This window comes from Lingula anatina, chromosome 3 (genome assembly GCF_051362555.1).
Source record: "Lingula anatina isolate TDL-2025a chromosome 3, LinAna3.0, whole genome shotgun sequence".
Taxonomy (NCBI): Eukaryota; Metazoa; Brachiopoda; class Lingulata; order Lingulida; family Lingulidae; genus Lingula; species Lingula anatina.
This window is the reverse complement of record NC_141769.1, coordinates 10,288,179-10,309,395: the sequence shown is the minus strand read 5'-3', so window position 1 is coordinate 10,309,395 and position 21,217 is coordinate 10,288,179. Positions and strand designations below refer to the sequence as shown.

At 36.3% G+C, this 21,217-nt stretch overlaps 2 protein-coding genes across 4 annotated transcripts; one reads left to right on the top strand and one right to left on the bottom strand.

Moving 5' to 3' along the window:
- The first annotated feature begins 22 nt into the window (after positions 1-22).
- On the top strand, positions 23-15,902 carry LOC106156544 (uncharacterized). 2 transcript variants are annotated; one of them, XM_013531834.3, is made up of 29 exons: positions 23-151; positions 761-926; positions 1,169-1,373; positions 1,845-2,030; positions 2,361-2,470; positions 2,766-2,894; positions 3,057-3,153; positions 3,436-3,557; positions 4,139-4,242; positions 4,701-4,891; positions 5,173-5,348; positions 5,626-5,777; positions 6,213-6,433; positions 6,574-6,960; positions 7,394-7,588; positions 7,870-8,037; positions 8,372-8,514; positions 8,977-9,140; positions 9,434-9,531; positions 9,808-9,923; positions 10,154-10,370; positions 10,594-10,737; positions 11,137-11,216; positions 11,440-11,557; positions 11,822-11,965; positions 12,207-12,419; positions 12,679-13,276; positions 13,563-13,668; positions 13,914-15,902. In XM_013531834.3, the coding sequence occupies exons 2-29, from the start codon at positions 784-786 to the stop codon at positions 14,002-14,004; spliced, it is 4,818 nt and encodes a 1,605-aa protein (XP_013387288.2). In that variant the 5' UTR covers positions 23-151; positions 761-783; the 3' UTR covers positions 14,005-15,902. The 2 variants fall into 2 exon arrangements, with proteins under 2 accessions (XP_013387288.2, XP_086864488.1); XM_087008362.1 differs by having other exon boundaries at positions 58-142.
- Positions 15,592-20,716, bottom strand: LOC106156531 (uncharacterized). Of its 2 annotated transcripts, none has more exons than XM_013531810.2 (6): positions 20,394-20,716; positions 19,188-19,484; positions 18,586-18,930; positions 17,889-18,122; positions 17,529-17,604; positions 15,592-17,343 (listed from the first exon to the last, which is right to left on the bottom strand). In XM_013531810.2, the coding sequence occupies exons 1-6, from the start codon at positions 20,521-20,523 to the stop codon at positions 16,935-16,937; spliced, it is 1,491 nt and encodes a 496-aa protein (XP_013387264.2). In that variant the 5' UTR covers positions 20,524-20,716; the 3' UTR covers positions 15,592-16,934. The 2 variants fall into 2 exon arrangements, with proteins under 2 accessions (XP_013387264.2, XP_086864489.1); XM_087008363.1 differs by lacking the exon at positions 20,394-20,716 and adding an exon at positions 19,786-19,885.
- Between the last annotated feature and the right edge of the window lie 501 nt (positions 20,717-21,217).

Here is a 21,217-nt window from a genome sequence, read left to right as displayed (position 1 = left end):
ACATATAGAGTGCAGAAATTAATATTGTAAAACGGAAACGGTGACCTAGATATGTCCAACCAATCAGAGGCCCGCGGCGGTTTTCATCTGCAAAATGGTGGAAAACGAAAACAAGCTCGCTGGGTAGAGTGACATTTACAAGGTTTGCAAAGTGAGTTATGTCCTGGAAAAAGCAAATGATTAATATATCTGTCTATTCTTTTACATAGAATTGAAAGAGAACCATCTTACTACGCAAAGGTATTTTGGTTTTGTACACTGTAACTTGTTGTCAGGTACGCGAAGACAAAGGTCGTATCATTGATGTTTGACGTAGCCCAGTTAGCCCAGTCTCTCTTTGGCGCTGGGTTACAAAGTTACTTATTCTGATCTTGATTTAAAGAAACACGACAGAGGTACAGTTTTAATAATCGCTATCGGTCTGCCGTGCGAAGACTTAGTACTTTATTGTTGTAAAATGTTTTTTAAGGGTTTAGTTATTGATGTCATTATTGGGTAACATCAAATTTCATTTGTCTTGCTGTCACTTTTAGATGTAATTTAAATTATGGAGAGTACATATAATAGCGATTTGAATATAAATCCACATGTACAATGATTATTATCAGACAACTGATGGACGTAACAAAATAACATATATATAAAATTTAACTTACTTAATTGAAAGTACCAAACATTATGTGATGTTATATTTAAGTACCAAACATTACATGTTGTTTATATCAAATTTATTGCAGACATATATTGTTTTTTTTTTCAGTTTGAAGAAATAATAACCTCTTCATGATGTCAGGAGATGCTTCAGAAGAGGAATTACTCTTGAAGAATGTTCAGCAGCTGAGAAAACGACTACAGCAGACAGAAAGAAGTCTTCACAGCCTTAACTCTATAGACATTAGCTCATCACGTGGGGGTAGTCAAGGAAGGTAAAGTTGTAAAATTTGTTATTCTTTACATGTATATACTGGTATTATTACATAACTTTTAAGCTAGATAACCATTATTTCTGACACCACTCTCCAAATCCTGTGAAATATCACTCAATAATTTGCTTTTTAGCGAGAGTATGGTTCTCTTGGTGATGCCATTGGCCTTAGCATTTAGAGCATAAAGAAACATTTTGATTTCACAAGTATGATAAGAAAAATATTTTGATTTTCTCATACAGCTACCAGCTCAGCAATGACACTAGGGGTCGAAAAAGGGTATCACAGGATCAAGACAGGCCACCCCCACCCCTGAGGATGGAAGATCTGACACCAGAGGGCTCTGATGCAGGAGGTCATAGAAGTTACAGATCTGGAAGCAGTATTCCTCTTGGTTCTTCCTACAGTGATTTCAAGAAGAATACACCAAGTTACAGCACCCCTAAAGTAAGACTGTCATGTGTTGGACTTTAAATATGGTTTCAGTATCTGATCTGAAAGATTTATGGTTATATCAATATCACCATCATTATTTAAAAGAATTGTATATTGATGTGGTGTTAGTCATTTAAAAAAAAATGCAATAGAGAAAGACAATGAAGACGGAAAAATGATTTGTAAATTAGTGTATACAGTTACAAAAAAAAAAGTATAATAAATTGGTTTTCATGGTTTAAGTAAAAAATCTGTAGTGGATTTTGACATACATCCACATACTGGCAGATACTGTGGCATTAATACTTTGACAGCATATTTGTTATTCTCCCAGTGCTCAACCTAAGCTTCAATGATGATATTGGCACTTATGCCTTGTTTTTCCAATTCCTTTATTGTTGTTGTTGTTGTTGTTAGTGTTGTTGTTATTATTATTATTATTATTATTAATATTATTATTATTATTATTATTATTATTTTTAGAAAACTGTAGAACCAAGGAAACCCCCTTCCAGTACATCCAGTGTTGTGTCAGAGTATGAGAATGAAACCCTGAGAAAAAAGTTGCAGTTACTCAGGGAGGAAAATTCTCAGCTGGTCGCACAAAATCATAAACTCCTAAGTGAGCTAGAAAATGCTGGGTATGAGTTGCACCAAACCAATACAAAGGTAAGTTTATGATGAGGGTGGAGAATTCTCTTGGGATACCAACAATTTAAAAAAGATTTTGCTTCATGCAACAATTTCTTGAATCGTGTAAATTGACCACATACCCCCTCCTCCTCCCAACTAATATTTTGCAATAATTTTTACACAAATTGATTTAAAATCTCTTCATAAGTATTAGTAAGATGTATATTTGTGTGTATATGTGTTTTTATTGTTATTATTATTGTGTACTATGAAAATTTTATAAAAAGATAGTGTAAGACCTACTTTGCCTTTCATTAAAATTGATGCAGAAAGATAATAACAGAATTACTTTGCTTTTCACATCAGGTTAAAAATCACTTGTCTCAGCTAGATGAAAACAAAGATTATATCTCAGATCTGGAGGAGAGGCTAAGATGTCAGGATGGAGAGATAGAGTCTCAAGAAAAAGCTCTTCGGTATGAATTGTATATTTGTTATCTTAATATGCAAAATATTTCTCTGATAACACAAGTTATGATCTTTTTATTTCTGTACTTGATACAAAGATAATGAAAAAGGTAAGACTTTTGTCTTTCAAGGAAGATCACATTAAATATAAATAGATGTTAATACTTTTGTTCTCAGATAAACACTTATTGCAGAAATACATAATTATAAAACATATTTTTTAAAAGCTCTTGCTAAAAGGTAGAATATCTGCTTAATAAAGATGTCAGAGATGTGAGACATAGGGATTGTTGCTTATTTCAGGGATGCCGAGTCCCGCTGTGAGCAGTTTGAGATGCAGTTGCATGAAGCCAAAATTGAGCTGAAGAGTGTCCAAAAGCAACTAACCGAGGTATCAGTGGAGGCGACAGAAGAAAAGAGAGTACGGAAAAGGCAAGTTTGTTAATAAGCTGTTATTATCATTATCATCATTTTCAAGGAGTCACTGTTTTTGACCTTTAAGTGCTACCCAGCGCAAAACCTGGTAGTGAAATGTACTTTGTTTTACTTTGAGAACATACTGAATATTATCTTCAATTTTATTTGCTTGATCAGGGTTGAAGCACAGAGGGATGAAGCTTTAAAGACAATAGAAGAACTTCAAGAAAGCATGGAAGATTATCAAAAGAAAACCAAAGACAAAATAAAAAAGGTAAAGGAAAAGTTTAAAAAAGAATTGAATGCTATGCATTTCATTCTTCACTTCTACCATTTAATTTCACATCTTTAAGTCTCAAAAAGAACTGATATTTAAAAGTAAGAACCACTTAAAACATGTGATAAGGAAGGAGCAGTGGATGAGTTCTAGTGGTATCAATACCATGATGATTAAAACTGTACTAGATTAAAGTTCACTTTATGGAATTCTAAGGATCAATAAAAATTGTGAAAGATGCATAAATGTAAAGTTGATTTTGCATGGAAATTACTTCAGTATCAAGAAAGTGAAGATGGACTTAAGGACAATTTACACCATGCTGATAGGGAGAGAGAGCAACTACTTTCAGAGTGCACTAAACTGAGAGAACGAGTGGCAGACATGGAGGAAGAAATCAAGTAAGTAAACTGCCAAATACTGCCAGGCATAGAAGAGTGTAAATACTGTAAGAGGAAAAAATCATGACGGTAAACTGTATTGTGAAATTTCAAATTTTTATGTCATGTTCTTAGATTTTAGTGTGGTTTATTGATGACAACTCAAACATCTCAGTTGTTCCATCATTTTCTTCTTTTTTTTTTTTTTTGTTCAAGATTTTATCCCTTTTATTATATGAAAAAGTGTTATTTTTCACATGAATCCTTCTCACTTTCAAAAAAAATCTGATTGTTTATTTGTCATAATACTTTCAAAAGTTTCTTGATTTTAAGAAGTTATTGTTGTAAAATGTGTAGCTGTATTTATGAAGATTGATGCTTTTTTTAATGTTGTGATAGCTAAATTTTCAGCTGTCTTCCTTATGGAAATAGATGTGATTAACTTCCTAAATAACTAATTTAAAGATATCAGAAAAAAAGGAAACATATTTCAGATATATAAGATACATTTTATGTGTTTTAAGATTTTAAATTTACTAAATATGATTTATTGCATGCTACTAGTATTCAATATTGTATTTGTATTTGATATTATTTTCCAGGAGGTTCCAGGATGACTTGACAGTTGACAGAGAGACAAGGACAGACACAGAACAGCAAAACACTGAACTGAGGGCACAGCTAGCCAGGCAAACTCAGAGGATAGGTAATTTATTTGAAGAACTTGTTACTTTTCATTGAAAGTTTTCTCTCTGTATATCAGAGATATGTTGGGGATGTACTTTTCTTTGTTTTATTTACACCTAGACCGAGCATGTCATTTTTTTATATCAAGCCCTAGATTTGAGTAAATTTCCATATTGAAGTATCAGCTTTGGACTTGCGTTTTTATCTACCCTGTACTAACATGGTGCTGATTCACTAATGGAAAGAATTTCTGTATGACATGCCTGGTAGATGGCCAGTTTATTTGAAATGCAAGAATTACAATTGTCTTTTATAGTTTGACCATTCTATCCATTATACTTGTCTCTTGTGTTGTGAAAAATCTTCTCTATAAGTAATATAAAATAAGAAAAAGAGTCATTTAGGATGCCCTTTTTTTTTCATGGGGGGTATTACATTTGATATGGTGCATGACAGCAACAATGGAATATTTTATAGGGAGGATGGAGGGAGAGGTGCATGCTGCAGAAGCAGTGAGACGAGAAAATGCTGAGCTCAGGGCCAAAGTGGACCAGCAGCAGCGCCATCTAGACTTATGTCAGGAAGAGATTGAGGAGAGCAGACAGCAGTTAACGCAGTTAGAAAAACTTGCCCGTCATTTCCAGGAACGAGCAAGAGGAAATGGATTGGTGAGTTAACATGAAAAAGGAAAGGAAATCATTCAGATTTCAGTAGTATGGTTGTAATGTTGTGCATTCATCACTGTAATGATGACTGTATTGTTAAATTAGCTTTATATGCACTCAGGTGAAAAAATACCAGTTATCTTGACCCAGTCTGAGGATAATAAAATTAAAAACAAACAAAAATACCTTTCAAACATATTTTCCTGTTTATCTTAAAGTGAAAGGCATTTTGTCTTGATATGAAGCTATTGATTTTAGTTATTATGTCATATTCCTTGTTGTAGTATGGCAGTGTAGCCAGTGATAGTGGAGTCAGCAGTACAAGCAAGCTACGCAGCAAATCACCCATGGGCAGAGCTCCTGACAACCAAGTAGATGCTAGCTTTGATGATCAGTTGGACTTTGAGAGACCAACATCCCCTGGTGTAGGAAGTGCTAGGGCAGTCATAGCAGATCTTAGGTAAGCGGGATGTTAATAATGCCTGGTAAGGCGTTTAATCATTTGTAGAAGTTTCAAGGTAATAATCAATATGTATAGATATGTATATTCCTTGCTATGATTTTCAAGTTTGAGTTCAGCAGAATTTTATAATTTTGTATCAATCTTTCTAATTTTTGAGCTTACTCCTCTTCAGCTACCTAACAATCCTGATTTTTTCCATTTTAAAGTGAAATGAACTTTATCAATTTGTATTATATGACAATGCGTTTATCATCCATAATGTCTCCTCTCCCAGAATGAAGTTAGCACTGAAAGATGCAGAGATACAGAAGCTCCAGGGTAACATTCAGTCCATGCGGTCAGCTGCTGACCAGGATGACCGCTCTCCTTCACGTATGGACAGCCTCAGAAATGAGCTATCTACCATAGTGGAGCGAAGTAAAATAGGTAACTGGTATTAAGGGAGAACTGCCTTGAGTGCAGCAGTCTCAATGTTGAATTAAGGCATCTTTTTATTAGCTTAGAGATTTTGCATCTATTTGTAAAAATTTTAAAGCTGAATTTCATTATATTTCTCAGTATTAAAACTGATGCCCATGGTTTAAAACTGTTACAGTGAAAACTTACCTGAATTTTGTTCATTACACATATCATGTACATGACATTATTTATGGCAAAAACTGGAGAATTTTCTGCCCAATCTCTGTCTGAATTTGATTGTTTTCTATAAATTGTATTGTTTTTGAAAACGTAAGGAAATAAATTGCAATATGTGTGTTTTTTTCATTTGTTCAAGTTTGTGTTAGCATACTAACATCACCTTCTTTTGTATCACTTCAAATCAATGACATTTCTAATTGAACATGTAATTTTCTTCTGCAGGTGACAGAAAATCTCAGGAGCTGGAGGCTATCATTAGTAAGCTAGAGCATGAGCGATCCAAGATGGCGGCCCAGCTTCTGGTCTTGGAAGAGAGGCTGAGTGACAAGGAGAGCGAATGTGGTGCTATAGAAACCAGGATGAATCAAACCAATACACAGGTGGCAGACATGCAGAAGGAGCTGAGTGACAGGAGAACTGAGGTGGCCAACTTGGAAAGAGAGGTAAAGTGTGCTCATGATACTACAGTGTATAAGCTATTATATCTGTCCTATGATATGGATACATAAATGTGAAAATAAGTCCTGGAAAGATGGCACTGGATAAAATATGCAAATGTGCATGCTTTGTTTCAATTAAACAGGTTAAGAAGAAATCCACACAGATATCAGCGTTAGAAGGCCAGCTGGATGGCAAAGTCTCTGAGTTCACCAACCACATATCCCGCCTGCGAGAGGTGGAAAACCAGCTGCAAGAAACCTCCCTCCAGCTGAAACACTGTCAAGCAGAGTTGGACAAACAGTGTAAGGAAGCCAAGCAAACCAGTGGGGTGCTAACCAAAATGAAACAGCTTCACTCTGAGCAGTGCGCAGAGTATGAGAAGCAGATCGAAGTCTTCCAGGAGAAAGATGAGGTTAAAGTGTCTCAGATAGAGAAACTGCAGAGGGAGTTGAGTCATGCCAAGCAAGATCTGACTACTAAGGCCACCAGGCTGGAGCAAGTGGAGCAGCTGCTGAGGGAAACCAGACAGGTGAGGGTTAGGATTGTGGTAGTTGTGATGCCTTCTTTCTTGATATGAATGGGAGTATGAAAGTTACTGGTACACTGGGACGGAGGAGACATAAATGTTATGCTGACTCTGAAAGGTATAGCTACATTAGTTGTGACATATAGCTCATTAAAAAAAGTTAATGATCAATGCTGTTTTTTAATAATCAGTTAAAGATTATCTGGACTAAATATTTTGTGTCAGAACTGTATTGTAGCCAAGAACAGACAGATATTGCATTTATTTTCTTTTCATCTGATTACATTACTTGTTGAAAATTATGTAGAGGAAGATTTGTAAGTGAATGAATCAGACACAAAATACTCCATCATCAACCAGACAAAGCAGGAGGATATTTTTCCTTGAAAATGATGTTTAAGTAATTCAAATGTGACCATTTTATCTTTATTTCCAGGAACTCCAAGGCACAACTAGGGAGCATGAGCAGACGTTGAGAAGCTTGGAGTCACAGACACAGCAGGGAACCAATCAGGTGAAGCAGCTAGAGACTGCCCTGGTCACATGTCAAGAGGAGCTGGCAGGGTGTATCTCACAGCTAGAGGAGACAAGAGACAAGTATGAGAGGGCACTGAAACAGAAGGAGCAGGAGGTATGTTCAGAAATACAAAATGAAACATATTGACTTATTTTATTTTATTTTATTTTATTCATTAGACTATGACTGAATTTTTGTAAATATATTTATTAGGAAAGTAATGCTGCTCATTAATAATTTCCCTGAACGTGAGAGACTGGTGTTGACGATCTTGGTAATTTGAAAATTTACTGTACAATATCTTACAAAATGCACTGAATTTCTGGGCATCAAATTTATCCTTGTCAATTTTTGTGCAATTAATGATTATCATAACTTTCACTTTTATCTGACAGGTTACAAAAATGGAAAAATCATTAAAGCAAGCCAAGAAGGAGGTAGAAACCAAAGAGAACCAGCTGTCAGAGGTAGTGCGGGCGCTGGAGGAGAGACAACAGATGCTACAGGACAGTAGTGGTAGGATAGGAGAGCTGGAGGACAGTCAGGCACAGCTAGAGATGCAGGTACTCTACTGACCACCCCCATTCTTCCCTTCACCCTGCTCAACTTCACACACACACACACACACACACACACACAGACACGCACACACACACACACACACTGTTATTACATTTTTGGAAAAATTACAATAAAAGACTATAATTCTTCAAAACAATTTCAAATGAATACAAAGTGAATGTCAACAGAAAGGCCCCTAGATTCAGAACTGAAAATTGAAAGATTTAGACTCATCTGCCTTTTAGTATTTGACCCTCTTGCAAAATCAGAAAATTATAATATGACATTCATCCATATATAAAGGTATCTCATATCATCCCTGTATATTTATTATAGCTGTCAAGACTGGAGCAGGATCTCCACAGAGAGCGGTCATCCACTGTCCAGGAGGTCCAAAGCATGGAGAGAAAGCTCCACCAGGCATGCCTGGACCTGGAGGAGAGAGCCAGGGAGGTCAAGGATCTCACAGACATGGTCAAGTCAGTCCCTTTTTATAAACTCCCAATATACAGTGATTGGTACAGAACTTTAAAAATTGCTAGTTTCATATGATCAGTGGTGGTAAAATTGTGGTATGGGTTTCAAACGTGTAAATTTCCAAGCTACTACGATTTTTGGATACTCGAGATTTTTGCCAGGTCAGTTTCTAGAATATCAGCAAGAGACCAGTAATAAAAGTGCTTGTCAACAGGGAGGCTATCTTAACTGTGCATCTCAAAAGATGAGATAACTTTGAATACTTTGAATGCAATGAATACAGAGTTAGGAATTTATATAAACTAGCATATCTCCATGGTGGTAAAATATGAAAAATGTGTGTGTGTCCAGTGACCTAGCTGTTAATCTAAGTAAATAGGAAAAAGTTTTAAAACTAGGAATGAAAAAAAAAAACAAAAACTGCTAACATCATGTATAGCACCCTTTTAAATCATATTTTTCAGAGAGCTCCAGCAGGAGAAGTCTCAGTTGACTGATGACGTCAGTGACTTGGAGAGACAGCTCCACCAAGAGAGCAAGGAAAATGACAACAGGGCTTCAAGGATATCCAGTTTGGAGGCAGAGCTTAGGGAGGTCGGAGGTCAATTACAGCAGAAGTCACAGAGAGGTATGTTGATTTTTAAAATATGTACAAATTGTGATAAATGTTTTCAGATATTCTGAGTAGAAGTTGAGCATAGAGAGGTCAAAGTTCAGTTGGAGCAGTAGAAGCCTAATAAGGAGCTTGATTAGAAATCATGTGTGAAGTGTGCGTAGCAGGTGATGCCCATCTGCACTGCATTAAAACATATGAAGGCAGATGATTTTTTCAGTCAATATAACTAAAATGTTGATCCCTTTTTTCTTTTAAAAACCTTTCCAGTCATATATGATCATTGTATGTTGATTTAAATGTTCTAGTTTCTTCAATGGAGGAGCAGTTACACCAAACAGAGGAAGATTTAAAGGCACAGACACGGTTGGCCCATGACTTTGACTCTGAACTCAGGAAAGCTCAGGTTTGGACAATTAAATCAGTTTTTTTCTTTTCAGTCTTTTTGACCTATCTTATTTTCATGATCATATCAGAGTATAATTCAATTTTATGGTTTCATATTACAGTTGAAGCAACATTATGTTATTAATTCCCCAAGTGGCAAATACAAGGTTTAATATGCTTAATATGTGTAGCTTGGGGAAGTCTTGTCAGCAGATGGTGCCTCAGCAACATCACATATGATTATATATTATTGTTCAAGTTTCATGTTCTCCTGTTTCTTGCTTATTTATAACAGGAAGATCTCCATCAAACTCTGGCCCAACTTTCTGACCTCCAACATCTTCTTAAGAAGAGCAAGACAGACCTAAGGAACAAAGAAGAAACTATGAGAGATATGTCAGAGACCCTGAAGTATGTAGTTTAGTGCTCTTTACTCTGAAGAATGTATGTAATGAAAAATCCACATTTTTTGAGATTTCAAATGAAATCTATTTTTATGAATTGTGTAATTGTATCCCTGTGTTTCAAGATGATATTTTTAACTATCTACAAATGAATTGTGTTGATTTAAAATAGACCTCTCATACTCATGAGAATTATTTTCACCAATTTTGCTCTCATTCAGTCTTCATCATTTCCAGAAAAAGTCAGACTGATCTCCAAGAACGCAACAAGACAGTTGAAGAGCTGGACAATTTGCTTCAAGAACGGCAACAGGAGTTGGCGCAACGAGCAGCTCACGTCACCCAGCTGGATATGACCATAAGAGAACACAAGACAGACACTGAGCAGAGACTCATTAGATTGGAGGGGGCTTTAAAGAAATCACAATATGAAACTCAGCAAAGAGCTAAACAAGTAAGTGTGGGTTTTGTGAAAACAGTATTTTTTAAAAAAATTCTCAGCCAAGATGTACATATTGATTGTTTTGATTTGCTTAATGAGCCAAAAGACATAATTAAAATGAAATGATAGCAAACAACAAATAAGATAACATATAAAGTGTCCATAGAACTGATTAAAAAATATAGATATATAGAAAAACCAGTGTAGCTCATACCTGTGATCTCCTCCCCTTCAGCTGTCAGACCTGGATGCTAGGTGTAGCTCTCTACAGCAGGATGTCCATGAGAAAGATCTCCAGCTTCAGCAGGCACAACAGCAAGCCAGGAAACTGAAGGCAGACATTGAGAACAAGGCTGCCAAGATACAAGAAATGGAGAGGGTATGTTATGCTGATGATATGGGGTAGTGGACTTGAGAGATTGGAAGAGATTGAGTAGTATTGTTGTGAGATTGATTTGTTTACCTTAAATTTCATTTTAAGAATGTTCAGAAATGGAAATAGTAAAATAAAAGGTATTTAATGTTAATCATAATTATTCATTTTGGTTCTTGAAAAAACACTGTAAATTGGGGAAAAAAAGAAGCTAAAAATCAGTTTTTATAAAGCAAACAAAATCTTAAAACAAGGCTTTATAGTTTTCTTTCTTTCTTTTTGACATACATCATAAGTTTATGAGATGAATAGTATATGTTAGGTTATGATATGTGTATTGAAAACCCCTGCACATTTATAGATTAATGGAATAATTTAGTATCAAACTTGTCCTTTTTTCTATAGCATATTGAGAAACAGAAGCAAAGAATTGAAGAATTGAAAGAAGAAAATCAGGAGACATCACAAGAGCTCAGGCTTGCTAGGTATTTTTATTTGTATTGAGAGAGATGAATATTGAGCTATTAGAATTGGATGTTTTTTCTTTGTTTTTGAATTGAAAAGTCCTCGTTGAATTAAAAAAAAAAAAAACAACAAAAATCAAATTCGCTGCTTTGATTCACCTATTATTCATAGCATATTGTGATTCATAACTTATATTGACTATTTACTGTCCCTGTTTATCACCCACTGTCTTATAATTCACAGAGAACAACTCCAGCACCAGTATGTAGAGGTAGCTGAGGCAAAGAGTGACCTTGCAGAGAGTCACAGGGAACAAGACAGGTTGGCAAGGGAACTGGATGAAACTATTGCCATGGCACAGGTAGACATTTACTGTACCCTGTGGAACTTTCTAAGTGTTTATTAAATTTTTATGTTACAGTAGTACTTGCTGTGTTATTGCTGGCATGCAGTTTTATTCAGGGTGCACAAATAGAGGGAAATTTTTCATACATCTTGGCTGGGGGCTGATATTTTTTAATGTTACAGTATAACAATATAGTAAATAGAACCCATTTATTAATGAGATCAAGTAAGATAACCAAGATGTAATTAAACTGATTTTGATGAATTGTGTTACATGTAGAATAAAGACACAGAGATTGCTCGTCTGGCTGAGGAACTGGGTGCATCCCATGCCAGGGAGGCCCAGGCTGACACAAAACTTACTGCAGAAGTCAGGCGCTTGAAACACGAGGTGGAGCTACTACAGGAACAACATCAAGAGGAGGTGAGATACATGTGTACCAGGAATTTTTTTCCGTGCTTGTTTTCTAATAATGCACATTATTAAGTTATTAACAACAAACATTCTTTAAAGTAATGCATTTTTCTTCAGCTGTTGCATTCAAGTATAAAGCATGTTGTTTTTGCTGCTGTAAAAATATTATCCTGTTATTTTTTTTTTGCCCCACATAATAAGACATCTCCATTCCAATCTTTATGCCTTGTACAACTTTTCTCTATATTAGATGAACCATTTGCGTGAAGCGCATGCTGAAGCTTTAGCCCAACAGGAAGAGCATGCTGCCAAATACAGGTTGAAGGTGAAGGAGTTTGAGGAGAAGGAAAGAGCACTGCAGCACCATCTACAGGAGACCCAGAGAGATGTGGAGGGAGTGAAAATGGAGTTGCACTCCAAGAAAGATGCAATAGATGCTGCCAATGAATCTGTGGTAATTAAAGTAAGTAAATCTCTTAACTTGACAGCCATTCTGAATTGCTGCTCAGTGTGATTTGTCTTAGGTCATAGCCACATTGTTCTGATACTACATGATATTTCAGAATCATTCATGTCAATTCTCAAGTGGAAAATAATAACTAAATCCTGTGCCCTCCAAAGCTTGTTTTTTTGGCATTAATATTAGATTCAAAATTTTTACCTGTACCGTGTTTCAACTCAATTGTTAAACTAGTTTCACTGTTGTGGTCTGATATTTTCAGGATGCAGAGATTGCAAGGTTACAAGCAAGAATCTCAGGCTATGAGAGGGCAACCTTTGGTATAAGGGCAACTGACCTTGACCCTTACCACCAAGGTCAAGGTCACCACAGGGCATCCTCCCTAGCATCTGGATTGCCTCACATGCTTCCATCATTAGGTCCAAGTGTTGATTCAAGGTCAGCTAGAAAAAGGACTGGCACTCTAAAGCGCAGCTTTTCAGAGCGTAGTCTGAAGGACCAATCAGCAAATGACAGCCTTCCTTTGAATCACACCAGTGCAGATGACTCTTTCTTTGAGGCTACATTCTCAGCGCTTCCTAGTAATCCTGGTGGCAGTGGTTACAAGTCAGGAGGTCAGAGGAGTAGGATACCCCGTCCATCTTCACGCTCAAATATCAGTGGTGTTCAAACGGCAGCTTCAGACTCTGAGACTGATCTTGACACATTCCAAGGCATGCTGAAACATGTGAACAAGATGTACGATCCAGCCAGTCCACCTAAGATGGTCTCCACTAGCACAAGTCCTCTTAGGGAAAGTCCTCCCAAGAGAGACCTTTCAAAAGCATTTGATGCTGTGGAGGACAGACATGGAGAACAAGGTAGAAAAAAATTAGTAGTGAAAGTACTAGTATTACTTGTTAAGTTATCTTCTTCAAATTGAATTTTTTAACAATTAGGATTTTTAGTTGTCTTATGTTCCTCTATTAATCATTGAACCTATCTAAATTGGTTTAGTCATTGTGTCACAATAAATGTTGTTCCTAATATCATCAGGTAAATGATAAGTGGTTTCACACTTTCTGACACTGAGAAGTCAATGAAAGAGTAAGTTGCTGCACCATTGTACTTCAGCATCCCTATCCATGGTGTTCTCTCATATTTCAGGGGACGCAGCTTCACCAGTGTCTTTACTGGACAAGTTACACCAGCAAAAAATGTCCATGACGTCACATGGTGGAAGATGGGAGCAGAATCTCAGCCCTGAGCAGGGGTAAGTGTGGCTGAAACTGACTATTTGACATTATGCCAGTGCTCCCTTTTTTTCTTTTTTTTTACTAGTGTTACCAATGTGGAACAAAATGTTAAATGGACCATTTCTATTTTTAACCCATATTTCTTCAAAAAAAGAAAAAAAAAAAAAAAGATTTGTATCTCCTATTAGAAGATCTGGCAGTGGATTCTGCTCAGTGATTTGCATTTGATAAATTAAAATTAATATCTATTTTTGTCTTTCAGAATGGTGGATTTACAAGCAAGGCTGCGTCAGAATGAAATGAGGCAGCGGCAACTTGATCAGCAGCTGCAAGACGTTCAGAATCAGACTTGACAACAAAGTCTACATCTTCATTATTTAACAGAACATATTAGATGACAGTTATTCTTATAGTCATACCCTTACAAATAAGCTGTTAAGATACAATGCAATCATGATAAAATCACTTCTCCAGCTTTCTACCTTATAAAGAGTCTAATAACGTGGAAGAAGAGTAAAAGCTGATGTTTCCATTATGGAATGAGGCTGAGGATAAGTTTTCCAAGCATAAGATTTACTTGCAGACATTAATGGAGTTTTGAGACTTAAACATACTTTTTATGAGCTTCCAATATTGAGTCAGAGTCTGAGCAGGATTCCATTCACTCACTCACCTTTGAGGTCAGATTAGCTCTCTTTGAGTTTCCTTCATTGACCAGGAAGTTGAGCAGAGATTTTTTGATCATTATATTTTCTTAATGCTATAAGACATTGCATATACATGACATAGTAGGTGCTGCACTTGAGTTAATTTTGGAAAATTTTATCTGATTTCAATTTTGAAAAAAATTGAAAATTTCATCGTGAAATTGTCTAAAACTTGGACTTGACTTGGAAAATAATAACCAAGAAACATGAGTAATTGTTATATATTTTATTCACTAATTTATAATAATATATATCATATATACATGTATTTTCACATTAAATAGTTTATTGTTATCCTTGTGAGAGGTGTAAAAGAAATGCGCAGTTAGGTGAAGTTTTGAAAGCAGCATTAATTGATATTGCAAAGTATTAGACTTTTTTAATGTATGGCATTAAGTATAATGACATTTCTTTCTTTATGTGAACATTAAGATGTATATGTCTTTAAGCTCAGCAACAACAATGGCAGCCAACTTAGATCTCATGTTAGATTTTAATCAAACTGAGCTGTTATCAGTAAAACCTGACTCAGTTCATGGAGGTGAGATTATGAAGGGATGTCTTATGCCACAACAGTGCTTCACATGGTGAAAAATAATTTTCTGGTTATTTCACTGTGTATGTTTGTTTAATTCCCATTATTGGTGTATTTTTGTTTTTATTTTAGATTATTTGTTTTTCAAGTCTCATCACCCCAAAGTTAAATGATATACATAAAGGAATATGCATCATAGCAAAAATGTACATATTAAAGAATTGATAAAGCATTGAAAGAATATCTAATCAAACCCAAATGACAGTTAAGTGCCTTTTAGCATTGCAGAACCTGCCAATTGTACAATTCTTTAATTTATTTTATGATATATACAAATTCTACATTTTTGTACGGATTTTGATACTCGATATAATTAATTTTGTAAATAAACATGTAAATGAGAATATAACTATATGGTTAATGTAACACTGGGGGACTCATTGGTCTGTATAGTGACATTGCCATTTTATGGTTGTGCAGCTTTTTAACCATTGGTGCATTTTGATATATTTGTCATCTATATAATATCCAATGGTTCATTGTAAGTACATGAATATTTTTGTATTGTTGGTTAGTGTTGCAGATATAATGCTGTATTGTTGTGTTTGTCATGTAGTTACTTATAAATGGAGCAGATATGAAAGAGGTTTCACAGTTCACACCTTGGCTTAAGACTAAATGAAACAGGAAGAAGAGAGTTGACTGTACAAAGAACTTTTATTTGTGATTCCTCACAATAGCATATTTATGTGTCATTATATAGACAGAGTTCTTCCACTATGTAACCTGTCAGAGAATGTCTTTTATGAATTTTAAAAAAACCCATTAGACTAGTAAGCTGGTCCGTAAATCGGATCGCTAAGCAGGAAGTTTCATACATTTAGAATACTCTGGAATGCTGAAGGGGATACTGGCAAAATATTACAGTACAGTTAATAATTGTGAAATATAAATATGCAATGATGTAATAAAAGAAATAAATATGTTATATGATATTTTAAAAAGTAAATCGGTGTTGTAAACATTGGTATTCACAAGTCATTTTTATGAGTCAACCTTTACTGAATAGTAAATAAATGAATGAAATTATTAAAAGACTAGTGTTATTTGGACAATAACACAAATGACTATATGCTGCACACAAATGACAGTGCTGACTATATGCTGCACACAAATGACTATATGCTGCACAGTACATCTGCAATGTAGAGGTACTGGTGTAGGCTCTTCTGTACAAGAACATGTCCTGGCAGTGTGCATTCATGCAAACCATTATTACAGTCTATCATTTTAAATAAAATGATGTCGTGGCCTAGTGTGCAACCTTAAATTTGGTCACAAAATATGATCCCTAACCAGTTGCTTACAGTTAATATTTGACCTTCATTTTCTGTTTATGCCTCTCCTCAATTCCATAGATAAACATTATTGAAAAAAAAAAAAAAAAAAAATATATATATATATAATTTTCTTTTACGAAGCTTTTTTCAGATATCTCTCTTTATTTCAAATCACAAAAACGTGTTGCTTTTATTATTACTTGCTCAGAAGCACTGATAGATATCAACCACGAACAAATCGGAAACAAAAAGAATGCACTAGCCCTATAGTGCATATTTATTTGTGAAAACAACTCTTGTGTAAGGTAATTGCACTAAACGCGCATGCCCCCTAAGTGTACCCCTTGACCAGACAAAATTGATAGGTTGGGTAACGAGCGGCGACTCTGTGTTCAGGGAATTTTTTATAACGTTTAATATTAATAGGGCTTAGCATCTAAATTTCAGGACCGCTCGGTTTTTTTTTTTCTTAGAGGAAATGCTCAATCCACAGAGTGGGGACTTACGAGCATGGGAACATTAACAAAAAGTTTCCTGGGCTTAATTGCAAAATTTCCATTCACCCCCCCCCCCTCCCGAAAAAAAATGCAAAATGCATTTCTGACTACATCACAATCGGTCCAGTTCCGCTTTTAACAAAATCACTAAATGTTTCTGTCCTTTTGGTCCAATTTTTCTCCTCTCTTCGATACAAATGATTTCTACGGATTTGGAGTAAGATAGTATTCACTTCCTGTACCTCCAGAATATTCAGCAGTTGAATGGGGTCCAACTAAACCCATGTATGCATTTTCAGAGGGCTGCTTCGCCCCTGTTGTCATATCTATGTACTCCCCAGCATACACCCCAGGTGTAGGTGCCATTGTGGAGATGGGTCTGGGGGGCGGTGCCGGTGCTTTGGCGCCCTCCCCTTCAAATCCTGGATTGTCATAGGGAATCTCTTCATAAAGCGTGTCGGATGTTTTCTGCCGCGTGAATGGTGGCGGGGAGTAAGCGTTGCTGCTCCGGGTGCTGTTGTCTCTGCTATTCATTTTTAGTTTTTCAGATGACGGGTGTGTGGCCATGTTGGGAGCTGGACGAGATTGCGATTCGGGAGCCCCTCTGTTTCGCCTTGTAAAATAAATTCAAATAGTCAGCATCTTGTACAGTAACAGTATCAATCGTATTTGACTTTAACAAATTGTGGCATCTTACAAAATCAACACAATATTTTCAGGAATAGTAATAAACACATCATGATGAAGATTGAGTATCCAACTTTCAAAATGATTATTAATTCATCTCTTAGAATTTACCTTAACAGAATGACAGTTACAGCAATCACAACAACAACAACTACCACAGCAGCAGCAACGATCCCAACAATCATACCTAAAACATATAAATGAATATTTCCAGTTACTACGGAGAGTTAGCAGGAATAAAACAAGATTTTAACGCCGAAATGACCTTTTCTCGTAATGAAATACAAAACAAGCTATAAAATTATGTTTTATCCTCCTGCTCTTATTTTCATTTGGTATCACAATCAATGCCGCAATATGCCATGAATGCAATACTTCGGTAAAAATACAGTGATTTTTCAAATATAATTTAATTTTGGTATATTATCTTTTAAAACAAAACTCTCATGCAAAATCATCATGAACAGTTACCAATATTAAGAGAATCTGATTGTCCAGTGCCATTCTGCTGCCCGGAACCTGAACCTGAACCAGAATTCGCACCCGAACCAGAATTTGAACCAGAACCTGAACCAGAATTTGAACCTGAACCACTCTGTCCATTTGAGGTAGTGGTAGACGGTGGATTGGATGGCGGTAATTTCGTGGTAGAACTGACTGTTATCATGTTACAGCTGATTGACACCAAGTATCCAGGGTCAGCAGCTAGAACAGAAAAAAAAACATATCAGACGACAAGACATGTACACACACTTTACATAAAACCTTACTGTAAAGAAACCATGGATGATATTCGAAAGCCAGCAGTAAGAATTTTTAAATTAAATTAAATTAAAACTGAGTCCCACACATTTGGTATAGAGTATTTGTTGGAATGACAATAGATTCTGGTATAACTGCACATTTTCGACAATGTCGAAATAACTGCATTAAACCTTTGCCGGAGAAGATCAGTTAAAGATGCAGATTAGGTGTGTGTTTTTTTTACTCATATGGTGTACGCTTGGTCATGTATATAAAAACCTACTCGTGTGCAAAGTAAATACTGGTTGAAAATTTCACAACTAAAGTATCTTATTTCAAATCCACAGAGTGAAACCATTTTGCTTTCACTTTACAGGAATGAAAACCGTATGTGTACATAGCTAACAGCTTTATCGTAACTTACCTTCAAATACAAACAAGAAAGGGTCTGGGTTGCCTCCACCATACAATGTCACTGTTATCAACTTTGTAGTCACGTTGTATTGGTTGACTCGGGTGCAGTCAGGTCCCAGAGAGGCCGAGCCAGATATTTCTAAATGTGACTCTTCTGCGCCGGTACGCTGACACTCCGATACATGAGTTCTACTACTGAATAACAGATTTCCCGTGACATAATTTGCATTGCTTTCCCCCCTAAATTCACAAACACAGGTACCCCCATCATTAGGCAGTGGGTACGGGAAGTCAATACTGGCCAGGTAGATCCTTGGTTCCGTTCTGTATCCATCACCGTCACACATGTATTGAACTGGAGGTAGAGAAATGTGAAACTTGAGGAATTCGTTCATATTCCATATGTTTTTTACTGCATTAATTAAATATTCAAGTAATCAGTAAACGTGTTTTTAGTGTTTTCCTAGAATGATAATAGCGTACATGTATATCTATGTGTGTATGTATACATGTATGATAAAGCAAAGAACAGAACATACTTCAAAATTGGAAATTCATTTTAAATAATCTTTCTTACTATATATACTTTGAAAGAAAATATTGGATCATTACCTGGTAGACATCTAAATGTGATTGCCGCCTCCAAAGTACACTGGGCATATGGCTGTGGATGTATTTCCACCTGGCACATGTCTAACCAATCGCACTCGTTCGCCAAATCTGCACGTGTTTGCAGGTTGTTGGCTACGTCAGTGCATGCCACAGTGTCAGCCAACTGACTACAGCCACCTGTCGATATTGACTGTCGATATCGTACATTCAAAACTTGTATTGCTTGGTCAACAGGACAAGCTAACCACAGTAGTATGCCATCTTGGATTGTAGAACAGTTTTTGGCAACTTGAGTACCTTTGAGAAAAAAGCGAAAAACAAAGTGACTAAAACATAGAGTCAAAACAATAAGGCCTACCCCTGTACAATGCATTCGTAGGCCTATATCGAAGGCGTAGGACTAAAAAAAAAATTAACGAGGGTCCCAGAAAACACGGTCGTTTCTATAACGTTGCCATGACGTTTATATGACCAAAAACATTATGGCAACGTTATGAAACGTTATGTGTTTACTGGCTATTTAACGGCCCTTACGATGTTGTGTGCACTTGAACCCATTTATGGAATTCTCGTTTGTAACACGTCCTCCTTTCCCTACCTCGTGCACCTGCCCCCCGTTATATGTTGGTCACACAGCAGGGGCAGCCAGGTGAGACAAGCGTCATTGCATGTTACAATTATTGACCTTGTATTAGGGGTCACTCCAAATGACGCAGCAAGTCTTGTGCAATATGCTTTTGTCGTAATGTACAACTGTACTATGCTAAACATACAACGGTACTAGTAGCACTAAATAGTAAATATATAAAAGTAAACTTAAGTGCCATTTTTCGGACTATCAGGATTACAGGTCGTTTTCAGTTATAGAATTGTTAAGGCTTATAGTGTCTATTAATCAGTGAAAAAAAATCAATTCTAGGCCCAAGCGACTTAAACTGTCGTATTTAATGGGTCCATCAGTGTGGAGGCAACCTTTCAATATAATAAAACACAGTATTTTGTATTGGCAAAGTTTGGTATGTCAAAATACTGCAAAATACAAAATATCGCGAAAGCATCTTCTTCTGCTTAGACCGACTGCAGTCATGTTAATTAAACGCGTCACTACCGCCTCCCCCTTCCCACATCCACACAAGCGTGTTAATCCTGTTAAATCTTCTGCAAAACACGTAAGTGTTTACTTAAGAACATCGTCCTGTCTCCTACCTGGTGGAAGAAGTGAAGACCCCGTTTGTCCTGTCGTTCCTCCCGTCTGTCCTGTCGATTCTCCTAGTAATATCACCACCTTCAACACGCACAGTAATACACATTGCAGAAGGCCATACATTCCGTTCATAACGGTTGCAATAAAATATCAAATTAATCAATCATAGATCAAACTGTGCTGTCAATAACTGGAAACGGTCAGCTTCATACATGTGCATGTATGTCTTCGTGAGTCAGTTGCATGCTTCAATATATTATAAAGGTGCTAGTATGGGCGTGACCTGGCTTCTGGTATAATCCTTTCAATAGGTTTGACAACAATATGTGTCAGCACTGGGCTTTATAGCAACCAGGGTTGTGTTTATTTGCACTATATATATTGGGCACGATGCTTTATTCACACGTCAATGATCACTACTCGATGGAATTTCACATGAAACGCAGTTTACTGTGGTAATATGTACAAAAAACTCAGTGTTATTGAAGGGATCGGATACCGCGTTCATAAGCCTTAGGATCAATAACCACAGTCACGAATTGCTTGGTCGATCCAAGACTTGAAGAATTACGCAATAATTACGTCATCATGCAGCCTTTAAATGCAACGATGGTAATTATCAAAATCGATTGTTCATTAAGATTATGTAAATAAATTAACTGAATTTGATCAGTCGAACGTGACCACGCTCCCGGTGTGACAGGAATGGCAGTCCGATGGAAACCGCAGTCCGTTGTTCCCCATTACTTTGTACAGGTGACCTTCGTCCCAAATTATAGCCCCAGTACTACGACAAACCCTAACCTGTACTTATCACATGAGACCC

Excerpts from the sequence above, each read along its gene's own strand:
- LOC106156531 (XM_013531810.2), bottom strand. The coding sequence starts at position 20,523 with ATGAACGGAATGTATGGCCTTCTGCAATGTGTATTACTGTGCGTGTTG. Across the intron at positions 18,123-18,585 it reads TTTCTTGTTTGTATTTGAAG|CTGCTGACCCTGGATACTTG; the intron begins GTAAGTTACGAT and ends TTTCTGTTCTAG. Across the intron at positions 17,344-17,528 it reads GTAACTGTCATTCTGTTAAG|GCGAAACAGAGGGGCTCCCG; the intron begins GTAAATTCTAAG and ends TTATTTTACAAG.
- LOC106156544 (XM_013531834.3), top strand. The coding sequence starts at position 784 with ATGATGTCAGGAGATGCTTCAGAAGAGGAATTACTCTTGAAGAATGTT. Across the intron at positions 2,471-2,765 it reads TCTCAAGAAAAAGCTCTTCG|GGATGCCGAGTCCCGCTGTG; the intron begins GTATGAATTGTA and ends TGCTTATTTCAG. Across the intron at positions 4,892-5,172 it reads GAGCAAGAGGAAATGGATTG|TATGGCAGTGTAGCCAGTGA; the intron begins GTGAGTTAACAT and ends TCCTTGTTGTAG.